Source organism: Schistocerca gregaria, chromosome 2 (genome assembly GCF_023897955.1).
Source record: "Schistocerca gregaria isolate iqSchGreg1 chromosome 2, iqSchGreg1.2, whole genome shotgun sequence".
Taxonomy (NCBI): Eukaryota; Metazoa; Arthropoda; class Insecta; order Orthoptera; family Acrididae; genus Schistocerca; species Schistocerca gregaria.
In genome coordinates this window covers 422614539-422633100 of record NC_064921.1, presented here as the reverse complement: position 1 = coordinate 422633100, position 18562 = coordinate 422614539, and the positions used below count along the sequence as shown (strand labels likewise).

The 18562-nt window shown below is 38.9% G+C and overlaps 1 protein-coding gene across 4 annotated transcripts in view; it reads left to right on the top strand.

Moving 5' to 3' along the window:
* The window catches only part of LOC126336172 (uncharacterized), a 108130-nt gene that overhangs the window by 64239 nt on the left and 25329 nt on the right, over positions 1 to 18562 (top strand). For 3 of the 4 annotated variants that reach the window (XM_049999669.1, XM_049999671.1, XM_049999670.1), the window contains one exon: positions 3365 to 3498. In XM_049999669.1, the coding sequence (XP_049855626.1) occupies positions 3365 to 3498 (134 nt within the window). Of the gene's footprint in view, positions 1 to 3364; positions 3499 to 18562 lie in introns of those variants that run through there. The other variant, XR_007564905.1, reaches the window with a different exon arrangement.

The window sequence follows — 18562 nt, the reverse complement described above, 5'->3', positions numbered from 1 at the left end:
GCTAAACGTGGCATTTTTTCACAGTTTTTGCTGCAATTTGTCCAGAAGGTTAGCATAGTATTCTCCAGTAATTGTTTGCCCAGTGAGGAGATAATCTACAAACAAAATCCACTTTGCATCCCAGCACACTGATGCCATGACCTTTCCTGCCTAAGGAATTGTCTTTGCTTTCTTTGGTGGTGGGAAATCAGCACATTTCCATTGATTTGAATGTTGTTTTGTCTCTGGGGTATATTCGTGGACCCTAGTTTCATCTATAGTCACAAACTTGAGCAAAAAAATCTTGTTTGTTTCTGCTAAAATGGGCCAAACATTGTTTTGATATGTCCATTCTCATGTGTTTTTGATCCAGCATCAAGAGTCGTGGCACTCATTTTGCAGATAATTTTTTTCATTTCTAATTCTCCAGCTAAAATGTGATAAACCCTTTCAGATTACATCTGGCAAGCCTGGGCAATTTCACGTGCTTTCATTCAGTGATTCTCCATGACCATTTTGTGCACATTTACAATGATTTCTGGAGTAGTGACACATCTTGGCCGACCACTGCGTGTATCATCATCTAAACTCTACCAACCAAATTTAAATTCATTTGCCCACTTGGCAACAGTTGAATATGAAGGAGCAGAGTCCCCCAGTGTATTCTGGAAATTGGCATGAATTTCCTTTGCTTTCATACCTTTGTTTATGAAGTACTTAATCACTGCTCGAATTTAAATTTTTTTACATCTTTGCAAATTACTACATGGGAACAACAACAGAGCCATGTCACTGCTACAGATCTCTTCCAAGAGCACTGACGTGGCATGTGTTTACAAGCAACAGTCCAATGAATGTTACGTGAACAACTTGTTGCACTAGTGCTGACCTCTCATAGTGATTCCGAGAACTTTTCAAATCACCCTTGTATACGAGTTCATATGTCATCTACCTCCACAAGTGATGAAGAAGTTGAAAGACTGTATGATGATATGAAAGAAATCATTCAGACTGTTAAGGGAGACAAAAATTTGATTGTGATGAGGGACTGGAATTTAACAGTACGAGAAAGAAGAGAAGGAAAAATAGTAGGAATCTGATGATTGGTGGAAGGTAAAGAAAGAGGAAACCACCTCATAGAATTTTTCACAGATTGCAATTTAATCTTCACTAACACCTTTTTCAGAACCCTGTAAGAAAGTTATTTATGTGAAAGAGGCTTGGGGAAAAATAGATTGTTTCAAATTTGTTATCTAATTGTAAGACTGATTTCAAAACCAGATTTTAAACTGTAATACATTTCTAGCAGCTGATGTGGAATTTGACCAGAATTTCTTGGTTATGAACTTCACATTAAAACTGAAGAAATTGAAAAAAGTTAGGAATTTAATGAGATGAATCTTAGAGAAACTGAAGGAAACCAGTGGTTGTTGAGAGTTTCAGAATGGGCATTAGGCACTGATTGAAACAGGGGAATGGAATAAGACAGAAGATGAATAGTTAGCTTTGAAAGATGAAGTGGCAAAGCAATCGGAGGATCATATAGAGAAATCCTGTGATAACAGGGGAAAGAATGAATTTAATTGACAAGTAGAAAAAAATCCAGCAAATGAAGAAGGCAAAGGTAATAAAAACCTCTAAAATATGAGATTGAATACTAAATGGCTGAGCAGAAATGGATAGAGGACAAATGAAGGCTGTAGAAATCTGCATGACTATGGGAAAGATAGATGCCACCTGTAGGAAAATTAGAGAGACCTATGGAGAAAGGAGAAGCAGCTGTATGAATTCAAGACGTCAGGTGGGAAGCCAGTATGAAACAAAAAAGGCAAAGCCGAATGGCAGCAGAGATATATAGAGGGTCTATATTAGTGAAACAAGCTTGAGGACAGTATTATAGAAACAGGAGAGAAAGTAGCTGAAGGGAGTGGCAAGAGTCCAATATAGCACTGAGAGACCTATACAGAAATAAGGCATCTGGAGTAGATGACATTCCCTTAGATTTACTGAGATGCTTAGGAGAGGCAGCAGTGACAGAACTATTCCAAGTGGTATGCAAGGTATGTGAGGTAGGGGAAATATTCTCAGATTCAAGACGAATGTAATGAATCAGGTTTCAAAGGAGGCAGGTGGTGACACATCTGACTAATGTTGACCCTCAGTTTAGTAAGTCATGGTTCAAAAATATTGACACAAACTGTTTTAAGGGGATGGAAAACTGGTAGAAGCTGACCTTGGGGAAGATCAGTTTGAGTTCTGAAGAAATGTGGGATCAAACAAGGCAATCCAAACTGTACGACTTTTCTTAGAAGATACGTTGAAGACAGGCAAATTTACACTAGCAGCAATTCAATGTTATTAAATCTGGATGTTGAATAAACAGAAAAGGAAACGAAGGACATTTGAAAATTACATTGCAGTTCTGTCAGAGATGGCAGTGCACTGTAGTAAGTGGAAGTGCACTTGTATGGAATGGGTAGTATCATGAAGAGAGGTCATAAGATGAATGTCAACAAAAGTAAAACAAGAGGAATGGAATGAGGTAACAGATCAGTCAGGTGATAATGAGGAACTGGTTTAGGAAATGAGATACTTAAAGTAATAAATTAATTTTGCTATTTGCGTAGCAAAACAACTGACAGTGCCTGAAGTGGAGCGGATATAAAATGCAGGTTGACACTAGTAAGGGATTGGTTCCTGAAAAAGAGGAATGTATTAATGTCTAATATAAATTTAAGTGTTGGGAAGTCTTTCCTGAATGTATTTCTATGGAGTGTAGCCTTGGATGGACAGTGCGCAGTTCACACAAGATTGAGACAAGATGAGACTAGAAGCTTTGAAATATGGTGATATAGCAGAATGCTGAAGACTAGTTGGGACTATCAGACAAGTAAAGAGGTGGTACTACTGAAACAAATAGGGGGAAAATTATGCACTGATTGAATAAATGAAGGGATCAGTTAATAGGACACATCTTGAGACATTAAGGAACGATCAATTTGGTTAAGGAGGGAAGTATTGGGAGTAGGTTGCAGTAGTTATTCAGAGATGAAGAGGGTTGCACAAAATATATTAGCATGGGGAGCTGTATAAAACCAGTCACTGGACTGAAGACCTCAATGACATCATATGAGGAATTTTATACATGGATGTTTTGCTTTAAGTGTTGTTAGAAATGTCTAGAGATAATCTCTTTTTCATGATAGGTCCTCAATATATTCCATGAAATAATTACATTTTTATGTATTGATCTGCCCAAGGAGTTGATCATGCAGATTCAAGTTACTAGTGGATGACTGATTTTTTTTTTCAAATAAATGTTTTAAAAATTTTATCTGTGAAAATCAAATGCATTAACTGTCTTAGAGCATTCTCTCTTATACAGGCATAGGAATGGGGTTTATGATCACAGCAGAAAAGATGACAAGACTCATGGGCTTAACAGTACTGACAGGTATCTTCACAAATGCTTCAAGTCAAAACCTTGCTTCAAAAATAGGAATGGAAAATGTGTTTGAGGTAAGTTCTAATAAAAAGGTCTCAGAACTTTAATTATTAATTGCTTACATGGAATGAAGTAGAACTTCTCTTCAGGTGAATGTCTTTGCTACATAAAGCTTGAATCATTAGAGGCCTTCTATAAAGGAATGATTTTGCTCTAAATGTTTAGCAACATCTAGATTTGACCCCTTTTCCATGATGGGTTTGCAATTTATGCAATGAAGTACATTTGGTATGTCCGTATCCATTCGTGGAATTTGTCTGCTGGATCTAAGAATGTTGTATGCCACACTAGGATGACTTATTTTTCAGGTCTGTATTTTTCATAATACTACCTTCGAGTTATGTTTTCATTGCATGAAAAAAATGGGTATATGTAATTTAAGCTCCATGAGAGAAGACAAAGAAGTCATGCCTCTATTGCATAAAAATCACATTTATTTTTTCATGTCAAAATATTACACAGAAATATCTGATTAACAACTGCCATGCTAATGATTATAAAACACATTCAAAACAACCAGGTGTTCCATGATATCCAAATTAGCATCCAGCACTTATGGAATGTCTATCAGTATCTCATATACCAAATGCTTCATATTCCTCCACAAAAAGAAAGGCATACGAGTGAGGTCAAGAGAATGTGGTGACTACTGCTCTGGCCCACCTCTCCTAAACCAACTATTGGGAAAAATATCATCTGAATGTTTTTTGACAACAGCAGCAAAGACTGGTAGACCCTGTTATGCTGAACCATAATTGTTGCCTGACTGTTAGTGCAACATTCTCCAATATTTCTGATTGTTCTTTGCAGAGAAATCCACAGTAATCTCATCCACTGATTATGTTAAGCAGGAGATGTGGTATGAGCAGGTAGTGATGAACAGTACTAGTCCACATATTTATGGTAAATCTCTGTTGATATTAGAATACATGAGTTGATGTAGGTTTTTCAGCTTCCAGACATGGCTGCCGTGGCTGTTTAACATTCCTTCCCTTGTAAAGTAGCCTTGTCAGTTAACAAGACACATATTTGGAAGTCAGGTATGTTGACAGTTTGGTGTAGATACTGTGGATTCTAGTACTATTTGTTTAGCACCACACAAAGGAAACTGTCATGAATGCACACATATATTTTTAGGATCAAGTGTGATGGAAACAATAAACAAATAAACAAAATTCAGTAAAGCCTTAGATGTTATTGATCTTGATATCCTCTTGCATAAGGAGCGTGGAATGTATGATCCCTTAATCGGGCAGGTAGGTTAGAAAATGTAAAAAGGGAAATGGATAGGTTAAAGTTAGATATAGTGGGAATTAGTGAAGTTCGGTGGCAGGAGGAAAAAGACTTCTGGTCAGGTGAATACAGTGTTATAAATACAAAATCAAACAGGGGTAATACTGGAGTAGGTTTAATAATGAATAAAAAAATAGGAGTGCAGGTAAGCTACTACAAACAGCATAGTGAACGTATTATTGTGGCCAAGATAGACACAAAGCCCATGCCTACTACAGTAGTACAAGTATATATGCCAACTAGCTCTGCAGATGATGAAGAAATTGAAGAAATGTATGATGAGATAAAAGAAATTGTTCAGGTAGTGAAGGGAGACGAAAATTTGATAGTCATGGGTGACTGGAATTCGACAGTAGGAAAAGGGAGAGAAGGAAACATAGTAGGTGAATATGGATTGGGGCTAAGAAATGAAAGAGGAAGCCATCTGGTAGAATTTTGCACAGAGCATAACTTAACAGTTGGTTCAAGAATCATAAAAGAAAGCTGTACACATGGAAGAATCCTGGAAATACTAGAAGGTATCAGATAGATTATATAATGGCAAGACAGAGATTTAGGAACCAGGTATTAAATTGTTAAGACATTTCCAGGGCCAGATGTGGACTCTGACCACAATCTATTGGTTATGAACTGTAGATTAAAACTGAAGAAACCGCAAAAAGGTGGGAATTTAAGGAGATGGGAACTGGACAAACTGACTAAACCAGAGGTTCTACAAAGTTTGTCACAAATGGAGGAAAGAAATATAGTAGAAGAAGAATGGGTATCCCTGATGGATGAAGTAGTGAAGGGAGCAGAGGATCAAGTAAGTAAAAAGATGAGGGCTTGTAGAAATCCTTGGGTGACAGAAGAAATATTGAATTTAATTGATGAAAGAAGAAAATATAAAAATTCAGTAAATGAAGCAGGCAAAAAGGAATACAAACGTCTCAAAAATGAGATCGACAGGGAGTGCAAAATGGCTAAGCAGGGATGGCTAGAGGACAAATGTAAGGATGTAGAGGCTTATTTCACTAGGGGTAAGATAGATACTGTCTACAGGAAAATTGAAGAGTCCTTTGGAGAAAAGAGAACCACTTGTATGAATATCAAGAGCTCAGATGGAAACCCAGTTCTAAGCAAAGAAGGGAGAGCAGAAAGGTGGAAGGAGTATATAGAGGGTCTATACAAGGACGACATACATTAGGACAATATTCTGAAAATGGAAGAGAATGTAGATGAAAGTGAAATGGGAGATGCAACACTGCGTGAAGAGTTTGACAGAGCACTGAAAGACCTGAGTCGAAACAAGGCCCCGGGAGTAGAAAACATCCTATTAGAACTACTGATGGCCTTGGGAGAGCCAGTCCTGACAAAACTCTACCATCTGGTGAGCAAGATGTACGAGACAGGCGAAATACTCTCATACTTCAAGAAGAATATAATAATTCCCATCCCAAAGAAAGCAGGTGATGACAGATGTGAAAATTACTGAACGATCAGTTTAATAAGCCACAGCTGGAAAATACTAACGCGAATTATTTCCAGACGAATAGAAAATCTGGTAGAAGCCGACCTCGGGGAAGATCAGTTTGGATTCCGTAGAAATGTTGGAACACGTGAGGCAATACTGACCTTACGATGTATCTTAGAAGAAAGATTAAGGAAAGGCAACCCTAAATTTCTAGCATTTGTAGACTTAAAGAAAGCTTTTGACAATGTTGACTGGAATACACTCTTTCAAATTCTGAAGGTGGCAAGGGTAAAATACAGGGAGTGAAAGGCTATTTACAATATGTTCAGAAACCAGATGCCAGTTATAAGAGTCGAGGGGCATGAAAGGGAAGCAGTGGTTGGGAAGGGAGTAAGACAGGGTTGTAGCCATTCCCTGATGTTATTCAATCTGTATATTGAGCAAGCAGTAAAGGAAACAAAAGTAAAATTTGGAGTAGGTATTAAAATCCAGGCAGAAGAAATGAAAACTTTGAGGTTCACCAATGATATTGTAATTCTGTCAGAGACGCAAAGGACTTGGAAGAGCAGTTGAACGGAATGGACAGTGTCTTGAAAGGAGGGTATAAGATGAACATCAACAAAAGCCAAACTAGGATAATGCAATATAGTCGAATTAAGTCGGGTGATGCTGAGGGAATTAGATTAGGAAATGAGACCCTTAAAGTAGTAAAGGAGTTTTGCTATTTGGGGACCAAATAACTGATGATGGTCGAAGTAGAGAGGATATAACATGTAGACTGACAATGGCATGGAAAGCGTTTCTGAAGAAGAGAAATTTGTTAACATCGGGTATAGATTTAAGTGTCAGGAAGTCGTTTCTGAAAGTATTTGTATGGAGTGTAGCCATGTATGGAAGTGAAACATGGACAATAAATAGTTTGGACAAGAAGAGAATAGAAGCTTTTGAAATGTGGTGCTACAGAAGAATGTTGAAGATTAGGTGGGTAGATCACGTAACTAATGAGGAGGTATTGAGTAGGATTTGGGAGAAGAGAAGTTTGTGGCACAACTTAACTAGAAGAAGGGATCGGTTGGTAGGACATGTCCTGAGGCATCAAGGGATCACAAATTTAACATTGGAGGGCAGTGTGGAGGGTAAAAATCGTAGAGGGAGACCACGAGATGAATACACTAAGCAGATTCAGAAGGATGTAGGTTGCAGTAGGTACTGGGAGATGAAGGAGCTTGCACAGGATAGATTAGCATGGAGAGCTGCATCAAACCAGTCTCAGCACTGAAGACCACAACAACAACAACAACAACAAGTTAAGTAAGTATGAAATTAGAGGCAGGCTGAAAGATGGGTCTAATCTTACATGAACAATCATCAACAGATTACAGGAATATAATACAAAGGTTGTGAAACCAAAAACGTTGTAGTTATTGCAATAATGAGGATAAATCAAGTATAGAGTCCCAGAAGGGTCAGTTCAGGGACTTGTCCCATTACTGCTATATGTAAATGACCTGGTTGATTAAATATGTGATGAAACCACAGTACACTTTGCAGGAAACTTCAACACTGGGTATGCACAGTTTAGGACAGACTCTAGACACAATTCACTACCCTGAGGAACATGTGTGTTTATGTGTTTTTTGTCTGACAGTAACTGTACTAAAAATTTATGATTGGCAGACCTTTTGCACTCTGTTCTCCAGATAAAACTTGGACCAATCATCCGCTATTCCTCTCATACTAAGTTCTTCTAGTTTATTTAGTAATATTTTATGGTCAGCAGTGTCAAAAGTCTTGAGCAAGTATAAGAATATACCTGTAAAACAGCCATAATTGTCAAGAACTTTATGTACCTCTTTTGTGAACTCTGTAATTGCTGATAACATACTTCTCTCATTTTAGAAAACAAGGTTGTATTTATACATGTAACTCATTAGTCTGCCTTCCATGACTGATTAATTACTTTTGTAATGCAAACAGTAGTGAAACTGGCCTGTAGTTTCAATGCTTTCTGCATTACCTGTCTTTAGTAGGGACACAACAAGTGCATGCTTTAGGTAATCTGAACTTAAGGACTCATTTATCATGTTTGTTGTGCTATCTGTGCACGCCTTCAGAACAGAAATAGAAACCTCACCTATGCATGCTTACTTCTTATTTTTTTATTATTGCATTGTGTTCCTGGCTTCAGGTACTGTTGAAGGAAATAAAATCATTGTGCTTTTTGTATAAAACATCATGGACATTTTAGAAAGATTTTACTGTAGCTTCTGCACAGTACCAGAGAAATAATCACTTACAAAATTTGCTAAATCCAGAGGACTTTGTATTACTGTCTTTTTCAGTTCCTTGTTTCATAACATCCCACATCACCTTGGTTTTATTTTCTGCATTATATATTGCTTTGTCACTGAATGATTTTTTGCAGAAAGCATTACTCTCCTGTAGTAGTAATTGAGGAACATTGGATTAATTTAATGCTTTTGTAAAAAAACTAAGAAATTTAAGTGCCTGAGAGGACTTTCTAATACTTGCAGTTTTTCATTTATTCTCCTTAGCTGCTGCAGTAGAAATGGCTGTGTAGGAAATTTCGCCTCAAAAACTGATTTAAATGTTGTGGAGAATTAAGAGAATGTAGCATCTACATTGTTTTTCATTTACAACTCATCTCAGGTTTGATTTACCAGTGCTTTAGAAATGGTATGGATCTTATGTCCTGAGAAAATCATTTTGCAAGCCTGTAGTTTTGCAGATCTTAATAAGCATGTTGTAGTTTTATTATGTGATAGTAATGTTCTCTTATACATACTTTACAATTTTCCCTGTCAGTATCTGTAAGTGCTTGATCTAAAACTGATGCTGAATTTTTTATACCCTCATAGCAGAAATTACCATTTGTGCCATACCAAAAGTGCTCAGCATGTTTAAGAACTTGTTAATAATTTGATTCTCATCACCAGAGTTAGTACTCATGTTTCCACATATTATTAAATTTATTTTTGATGTACCTTCACTATCGATGTGCACATTTTCAGAGATCACACGTTCCTACAGTTCACAGGCCCACTTATAAAGGCCACCTAGGCTGGTCCCCTGGCATGCTCTGGTGAGCCATCAAAGAAAAAGTATTATTTAAATGACTGCAAATGAATGCTGAGCCTATTATGTAACCTGTATTATTGTTGTCCATTCAATGTGCTCAGTGCTACAAGCAATATGTATTTCATTGTACCTTTCATTGGCTCTCAAAGTACTATGTTTCATAAATCGTGTTTCTTCTCACTATAACAAACTTGATGATGGTTGAGGGTGGCATTTTGTCCATGTGTTAATGTCAGTGCTAAGTCTCTCGACAAACACCTCAGTGGAAGAAATACTCCAATATCATTTCCCATCAACAAGCTTCCATGGAGCATCATCAGGCTCTCTCACCACCACTCTCAGCTCAGTCAAATGGCTTTTGCATGTTTGTGGCATATTACTCTTTAATCAGTGCAACCGTCACCCTTTTCAGCTTATGATGAATTGGCTGAAGATTGGGTCTCCTATGAGATATGGTTACACCTATTTTCTAGGTTTTTTGCGTGGGCGATGCAAACCTGCACTGGACATTCTTTATATCCTGGCTTTCGCCATGAATGTACCAGTTGTTGTGCTAAGTTGTGCCTTTGCAAGAACTATCCAGCTTATCATTTGATGAAATGTGTAAGCTTCTCTCAACTTATTTCTGTGACAGAATGCATGTTATTGCAACATGTGTAGAATTTTGCCATTGCCAGAAATACCCAAATCAGTCTGGGCTGCAGAGTTACATGGGTTGACCAATCACTTTAAATTTATAAGTGGAACCCGTAACCAATCCTACACTCTTCACATGGTGTGTGATGTTATTTGTCTGTCTGTGGATAGGGAAGTCTGTGAAAAACCACTTCAATCTGAGTATCTGACACTTACTGATGTGCTCTACACAGCATATTTCTTTGAAGTTTCACTAGCTGCAGGTGATCAGTTTGCTGTATTAGGGGAGGTACTGGAAGTTGCTTAGCCAACTCCTGTTAGGCACGTTGCAATTGTTCATGTCTATGGAAAAGCTGTTGCGGCAGTACAACTTTCAACTCAGCATCACATGGGGCAGTGTCGGTAGCAACAAACCATGTCACTACAGCAATGCCGTGTTGCCTTTCCTCTTGCCCATACTGCTTCATCCAGCATGAACGAGCAACATGCCCTAAGCTTAGGGCTGTTTGCAACAAGTCTTGAAAGGAAGGCCACACTGCGTTGATGTGTAACTCCTCCTCAAACATGGTGGATACTCTAGTAGCAGTGGACGTAAACTGTAACTTTACAATGATTGTTTCGCTGAATAAGTTGTTTATTGACTTGCATGTGTTTAATAATCTGCTAAAAATTCAAGCGGACACAGGAGCTGCAATTACTTTAGTTAATGCATAAACATACATTGACTTGGGCTCCCCTTCCCTCACACAAGTTTCACAAAAATTGGTTAGCTCTAATAAACAGTAGATTCCAATCCTAGATCAGTTTTCTGCTCCTGTGTCTCCAAAAAATAAAACAACAAAATAACTATTCACATTGGTGTATAGAATGTATGAGTCTGGCAGCATACTATCTGACTTTCAGAAAAATCTCATTCACGCAATTTTGAAGAGTGCAAGAGCTGACAAGTGTGAGAATTATTGTACAATCAGCTTCACATACAGCCAAGTTGCTAACAGTAATAATGTACAGAAGAATGGGAAAGAAAATTGAGGACATGTTAGATGACTATAAGTTTGGCTTTAGGAAAAGTATAGGCATCAGAGAGGCAATTCTGACATTGAGGTTGGTAATGGAACCAAGACTAAAGAAAAATAAAGACACATTCATAGGATTTGTCAACCTGGAAAAAGTATTTGACAATGTACAATGGTGCAAGATGTTTGCAGGGTTACCACAAAGGAATATCAGGGAATTTCAAACGTATCAGGGAAATATCAGGGAAATTTGAAAAACACTGGAAAAAATCTCTTTTTTTGTCTCAGTAGAGAAATGGTTTGTTTACTGAGATGTCATGCATTGCTGCTGGCTAGGCACAGCTGAGTATGTGAGCTGCTTCCCTACTCCCTCATTCTTACTGCTTGTTTCCTTTCTACTAATGCCCTCAGCTTGCAGTCAGTGCAGGCACCACTTCTTGCTGCTAGCCTAGCAGCTGCCGATGAGAGGCAGGGAGGTGTGAGGAGTGGTTCGTTTGGATCTGATTCTCAGAGACTGTTGACGCACTGGCCAGAGACAGTGGTCATGTGTGCATGAGTTGTCTCTGAGTGATTGTGTGAATGTGTGTGTGCACTCGTTTTCTGACAAAGGGTATGGCCAAAAATTTAGTTGTGAGAGTGTGATTGTCTTTTCTGTGTGCCTGTCTGCAGCTCAGTGATCATCTTTACGGTGACTTTCTACCTATCCCCATTAGTATTGATTCTCAGAGTATTCACACAAGTTATTGTTGCATGGATTGAACACCGCAGTCTTGTTTTGTCAACATGATGTCTGTGATGTGTAAATAGCTGGCCACACTAGTGGACTTCTATGATGGGCCAAAACCCAGGCCATTTCTGTGGGTATCCCTAACGGATTGGGCGTGCCAATTTGAAGCCCATCATTTCCCACTGTGCAGGCCCTGCCCATCAGATCTAGTCTCATCGCTCTGCCCGCAGGCCAGATGTGTTAGTGAGTGGCGTAATGTGACAGATTTTTTGTGGTTTATCTATGGTTTCAGGATTGCGGTGCTCCTCGGCAAGCCAGAGACGATGGGCAGTGGATTTCAGGAATTGTGACTGTCTCACTGCAATAACATTGCAAAGTGTGGCATTTTATAGACATTTTATTTTATTCTAGAACATTTTGGCACTTTGAAAGTAGTTTATTTATTAAAAAGTATTGATGATAAGAGGAAGAAAATAGTGGCAGTCACTGGCAGTTTGTACACTATTGTACTCACATATTTCGTGAAATAAAAATGACACAATACCTGTAAAGTAATGGACATAACACAGTGGGTAACAACAGACAAAAATAAACATAATAGAACCAACATTTTATTGGCAGTCAGATATTAGTGTTGGTTTACATAATCCTTCCCTGTCTTGTACACTTCTTTCTAGAGGCTTAGTTCTTACTGAGGTTATTTCCAAAAGCAGTGTACATATTTTAAATCTGTCTTGTGACTCCAATGAAATGCATATTTTTGTCACCAAATGTATTTCGTTTTATTGTAATAAAATATCATCAGTGGTCTTAATAAAACATGTATTTCATTTGACTTGGCTTCTCCATCTAAAAACAGGTCATTGCAAAAGATGTTGATATTAGTACTTAAGATTTTTGCTCACACGTTTAGAAATACAAAATCCTTACTTTTTTTGTCAACTTATGTCTTTACTTATCTCTGAGATCTCCCCCAAGGGGCTCATAGCTCTTTTTTGGGATGTGTGTGACACACATGGGTCCCTGAACTATTGCAGCCTTTGATATTTTCCAGGCTGCTTTACCTTCCCCTTTTTTCTCCTTCCCAGTCCTTCTTCTTTTCTCTTTGTCCCTTCCTTTCTTTGTCTTGGCGTTCTTCTTTATGTCAGCCTGGCTGTCCTCATGACTTTGCTTCATCTTGCTGTTTTCGTTGGTTGGTTTTCTTCCTCCTTTTTGGCTTTTCAGTTTTGGTCCCTCTCAGGGGTTTGACATCCATCTCTAAATTTGAAATCTGTAGTGTGAGCCAGATGGGAAAGAACTCTCTCACTAGTGTCTTTGGTGTAGGTTCCTCTCCCCCTCCTACCCCTCCCCCTGTCCCTTTTCCCCATTCCCCTCCCTCCCTGCCAAAGCCCTTCCGCTCCTTGCTTGTTCACCAGCTCGGTAGCCATTCCATGTGATAAGGCTGTTGTGTACCCCGTGACACTACAGGGATCACACTGCTGGTACCTGCACTGTGAACAGCTGGTACCTGCACTGTGAACAGCTTGTGCAAGCTAGAAGTTGTCGCCCCGACCGTCCTGCCAGGTGGCCATTGGTGTGCCTCTGTGCCCACAAGGGGAGTCCCTGTTCTGTGTGGTGGTACCAGGGTGGATGTTTTGCACATAGAATATGTTAAACTCTGTCTGCTCTACTGCAGTCCCATCTCTTCCTTAATATAATTGTGTCTGTTTCTGTTTCCACGTTCCCAGTGTTACCCTCCTTGGATACACCCTGGAGGGGGAGCGGGGGGGGGGGGGGGGGGGGGGGGGCACCAGACTTGTTGGCTTGGGGCGAGTCCCTTTCTCAAGTTCCTGGTCTGTACCAGGGCTGACAGGGAGACTTTTGCCATCACCAAACCCCTTTTATTTGTGGAACATACTGAGGGCAAGTTTGGTGAAGTTGTCTTTAAGCAAAGTGAGATCTGGCTCTCTCCTTATAAAGCTGCCAATCAGTGAGCCTCCCTCAGTGCCTGTGACCATTTACGAGACATCCCTGTGAGTATTGCTCCTCACAAGTCACTCCATATGACACAGGATATAATTTTCCATAAGGACCTTCTCCTTCAGTTCAATGATGAAATTATGGCTAATCTGGAACGATGGGCATAAAAATCCTTGACCGTCTCAGCTACTTTGAGGCCCAGAAGTAGTTTGACAGACTTCAGTCTGAATTCTCTCCTGTACCTTTGCCTCAGTTACGTCTTTCCATCCCCACCCCTCCCCCTTACCCCCATCTGTGCCCCTTACCTTTCTTCACCCTCAGTGACTCCTGTCACTTCCCCTCCAGGAATTGCTCTTTCTCCTCCTCCTCTTCCTCCTCAACCAGGGAAAAAGTTGTTTTCTCTGGCTCGTGCTAGGGTTCGGGCTCTGTCTTGGAACACCCCTCTCCATTGTTCTCAGGCCAGGAAACTTGTACCCTTGAGCCAGAGGAGAGACCCGCCCTCTGAGGGCCCCAAAGCCACTTGCACTCTGTCTGATCCCAACATCACTGCTAGATATTCCCTTACTGATAACGCCTCCTTCCTCCCTCCATGGGAGAAGAAGAAGCAGCACAAGTCAAAGGATAAGACTTTCCTGGCTTCCTGGAGGGTTTTGCCCTCTCCACTTCATCCTGAATCAGGTCCAGTTTTTATGGATGTCACTCTATCCTCATGGGTGACGACCACTGACCAAGTGACGTGACCTCCCCTTGACTTCTTTATGTCACATGGACTCTCATCATACGATAATCCAGGGGAATTGCAACGGACATTATCATCACCTCCCAGAAATACTTCTGGTTTCCTCCTTCTCTTTGTTCTGTCTTGCTCTTCAAGAAGCTCACTTTCTTGATGGCAACCTTCCAACATTTCTTGTTATTGGGCATTCTGTTGGAACCATGCCACCCCCAGGATAGTGTCTGGAGGGGTCTGCATTTTGGTTCACACTGGGTTCATTAGTGACTGGATCCCCCTTCATACCAACCTGTAAGTGATAGCAGTTAGAGTGCAGACAACTCCGGCAATCACAGTGTGCATTGTCTACTTCCATACTCCCCTCCAGTTAGGCTGCTTTCTTACGTTGAACTGTCTTCCTTAATAACAACTCCCACCCCCATATCTCCTCCTTAGGGTCCTCAACGCGCACCACCCCCTGTAGGAGAGTGCCACTTCATTGGGTAGTGGTCTTCTACGTGACCAACTCACTTAGACTCTGATTTGTGTCCCCTCAAAGACAGTTCACCTCTCACTTCAGTGACGCTCATGGAATCTTTACTGCTATTGTTCTCACACTCTCCTCCCCTGCTCTCGTGGCTTGCCTATATTGCCCCCCCCCCCCCCCCCCCCATGAAGATCTTTGTGACAGTGACCACTTTCCAGTGATTCTGTCATTCCTCTGCCACCACCAGTCAGAAAGGACCCAAGCTGGGCATTTCACAGGCCAACTGGCCTTTAGTAAGGGCAAAACTGTTCTTTTCAGAGATTGGATCAGACATGGTCATTCACTGGAATGAACTAACTCTTTTTCATGATTGAGCACACACCATTCACCCACAAGAATAAGTAAAAGGAAGGTACATTGCCTTTTTAATTCAGGTCTCTAAACCGGTATTTTTACCTAATTTTGTCCTACTTTGAAAGAACATATAAAGAGGAGTAATAATTGTGTGTTATGTCCCTAGTAATTCTCAGACACGAAAGTTTTAAGTTTCGTTTGCTGTGAAAATTATAAATATTACAACAAAATCGTAAATATTTTGTTTCAAGTAGAAAATTTTAAGAATGAAGACTGATTCTTGTTATATTTTCATACTTTTACTGAAAAAAAGTCAATTCAAAAATTATTACAACTGTAGTTGAAGTGTATCTGCAGTCGTCATTTACAGTCAGTATTGCCATCTATTTTCCTATAAAGAAAAAATTAATCAATATTGTCATTCATAAATAAAATTTGACCCATTTTAGTTGATGTGAGTCTCTTTCTCTTCTTAGTGCACGTTTGTCCTGCTTTTCAAAATAATCATTCACAGGCCAGTGATGTTGCTGTGATACGTAATACCTTTAGTACCTATTGATACAGTGCACGTCACAGCAATTTTCTTGTTTCCCAGCAGTTTAAGGAATTGTTTTTTTGGCAAATACTCTGTCACTAAACATTTGTTCAGCTCAACACTTGCTGCACTTTCTGGGTCATGACTTGTTTAAAGCTGACTAATAGTTTCATTGAACTCCTTTGAGACTGAAGAAGCCTTCATGTGTTACAGTGGTAACTGGTTCAGAAATGAGATCTGTTTTGAACAACCAACAGTTTTTATTTCTTCAATAGCCTTCATGTAGCAGTCTTGAAATGTCTTGTCATGTGAAAATTCTTGGCTTTGGATGGGGGGTCCAGTAACTTTGCCTGACGAATCAGTTCATTGCTGGATATAGTCCCAAACCACTCTGCTAACCCTATAAGCAAATTATCAACCAATGATTCTGTTTCTTGAGGACATTCTTTATTTTTGTCTTTAAAAGATTTTAGTTGCCATTCTATTAATTTTTGGTAAGATTTTCATTTTTAAAAGTGAGACTGTTTTCTCTGAGGACACTTCTTTGATAAACTCATCAGAAACTTTCAGAATCTATAAAGCCTGTTGCATTATCTCTCAGTCTGCACCTTAGAAGTTTAAGGTGACCAATTTCCTACCTAAAATAGTGAACCAAGAAATTATGGGATCTTTATTTAAAGTAAATCTTTGCAACACTTCATAAGTAGAGTTCTATCAGGTTGGGACATCTTGTTTCAGTTTCAGTCAGTCTTTCTTTAAATTTTTTGCATTTCAGTAAGTTTGCTTAAAGCAAAGGCTCTATCCTTAAGAAAGATAACTAATGATTTGACGCTGTCAGTGGTTTTCTATATCGACTTTTGAATTGAATGTTGCGTGGTGAAGTTTATACATTGTGCAAAGTGTGTGATATGTGAAAATTTTAGAAGCATGGCAGTTAATTTCATATTTGACGCATTTTCCGGTGTTATGGAAGTGATTTTAAAACTGATGTTGTATTTGGGATAAAAGATTTTACCCAGTTCAAGATTATTTTTTGCAGTGTGTCTGTCTTCAAATTGTGAGCACGCTAAAAGGTATGATTTAGTTCACTCTTCTCATCTATGAAATGTAGTGAGTGCATAGAAACTAAAGTTATTTCCACTTGGCCATACATCAGATAAAAGACAGACTGCTTTTAAGGTGGTAAAACCATTTTTAATTTTTTGAAATAACTCTCGATGCAGACTGGTCATTAGAGAGTTTGAAAACATTTGTTGACTTGGTTAATTATAATTTGGGCAAATCAAATATATTTATATATAATTCTGTCTCTTCGACTATAGAGAAAGGATGGCATTCTTTGCAAATCAGTTTTAAAAGCTGTACATTTAATGTCATACTTTTTTAAAAATGTGAGCAGATTTATAATATTACAAAATTACTTATTGGTTGTTGTAAATTTAAAGCAATTGGGCGCGAAAGCATCACAAAATGAAATAAATCAGGACTTGATCCAGAACCTGATGACACTGGTGGGCTGGATACAGATTGAGACTCAATTTGCCTTTCCGAGAGGATACCTTCACCTGAGGCAGAAGCTGGTGTCAGTAAGGATGGTTCATGAGAAATGATTTCTTGAATTTCTGCATCGATCGATAGGGTGGTCAGCTTCCTGAACACACACTGTTCCTGAGGGTACTGTAGGATGCTTCAATTTTAGATGTCTCTTCAGGTGTGATGATGAGCCAGAAGCCATGGCAGTTATCTGCTGACAGTAGCAGCATTTTCCTTTCTCTTCCATTTTTGGTACAATAGTCCCAACATTGCTCATTATTCTTACAGGCAAAGGCAATGTGGATGATGTATTGTTGTGCAGGAGTGAGAAGTGCACTGGTAAAATTAAAATATTTACTATTAACACAGCCATTTTAAATTGTAAAAGCTTCAAGCAAGAAAAAATATATAAAAAACACATTCTATAATCAGAAGTTACAGAGTAAGATATAAAATGTTGTGATCTACAAAACATAGATCCACAATCATGAAGTTCGTATTATATACAAAAAGGTCTGAAAAATCATAGAAATTAAGAAACTTGTGAAGTCAAGCCTGATAATACATGAGGATTTCTCTACTGAAAGATAAAAATTTTGAATTTGGACCACACATTGTGTGAACAAGAGATGGCAGGATAATGGTGTGCATAAAGGTTGGAGAAAAGCAGTGCAAATGAACTCTAAAGCCTGTGCTTTAGAAGCTGTGACCTTTTCTACTCATGCAGCCACTAGTTCTACCAGTGTGTCTGAATTGCTACTGTAGAACATAGTTTTCCATCACTTTCAACTTATTTTTAATGAACTCTGCCATATATTTCAGAATACTGACATCCATGTCTTTCTTTTGACAAATGTTGACACCTGCCTCAAGCCAAGCATGCTCTCCAGTTCCCTAAGTATAGACTGCACTGTCCTAAGACACCACAGAAGTAACAGATGAGCAAGTTGAGTACTGGCATAGAAAAGCTTTGATGTATTACTGACCATACTACTAAAATCCAATGGTAATGAAGACAAACAAGTCAAATATTTGTTCATAAACATCAAATCTATTAAGAATATTATCCTCATGTGTGTCCTCTACAGACGTCTGAAAGTAGTAGAGGTAGCCTGTTTCAAAACTGATCTTTCAAAAGTTGAGTCAACTTAAAGGCATACAAATAATTCTAGGAACAATAACATAAATATTCTGCCTCTTCACTGTGAAATTCAAGTGTGTAATTTCTTCTTCAAACATAACAGTATTTCAGCTTGCACCTATCCATAATGCAG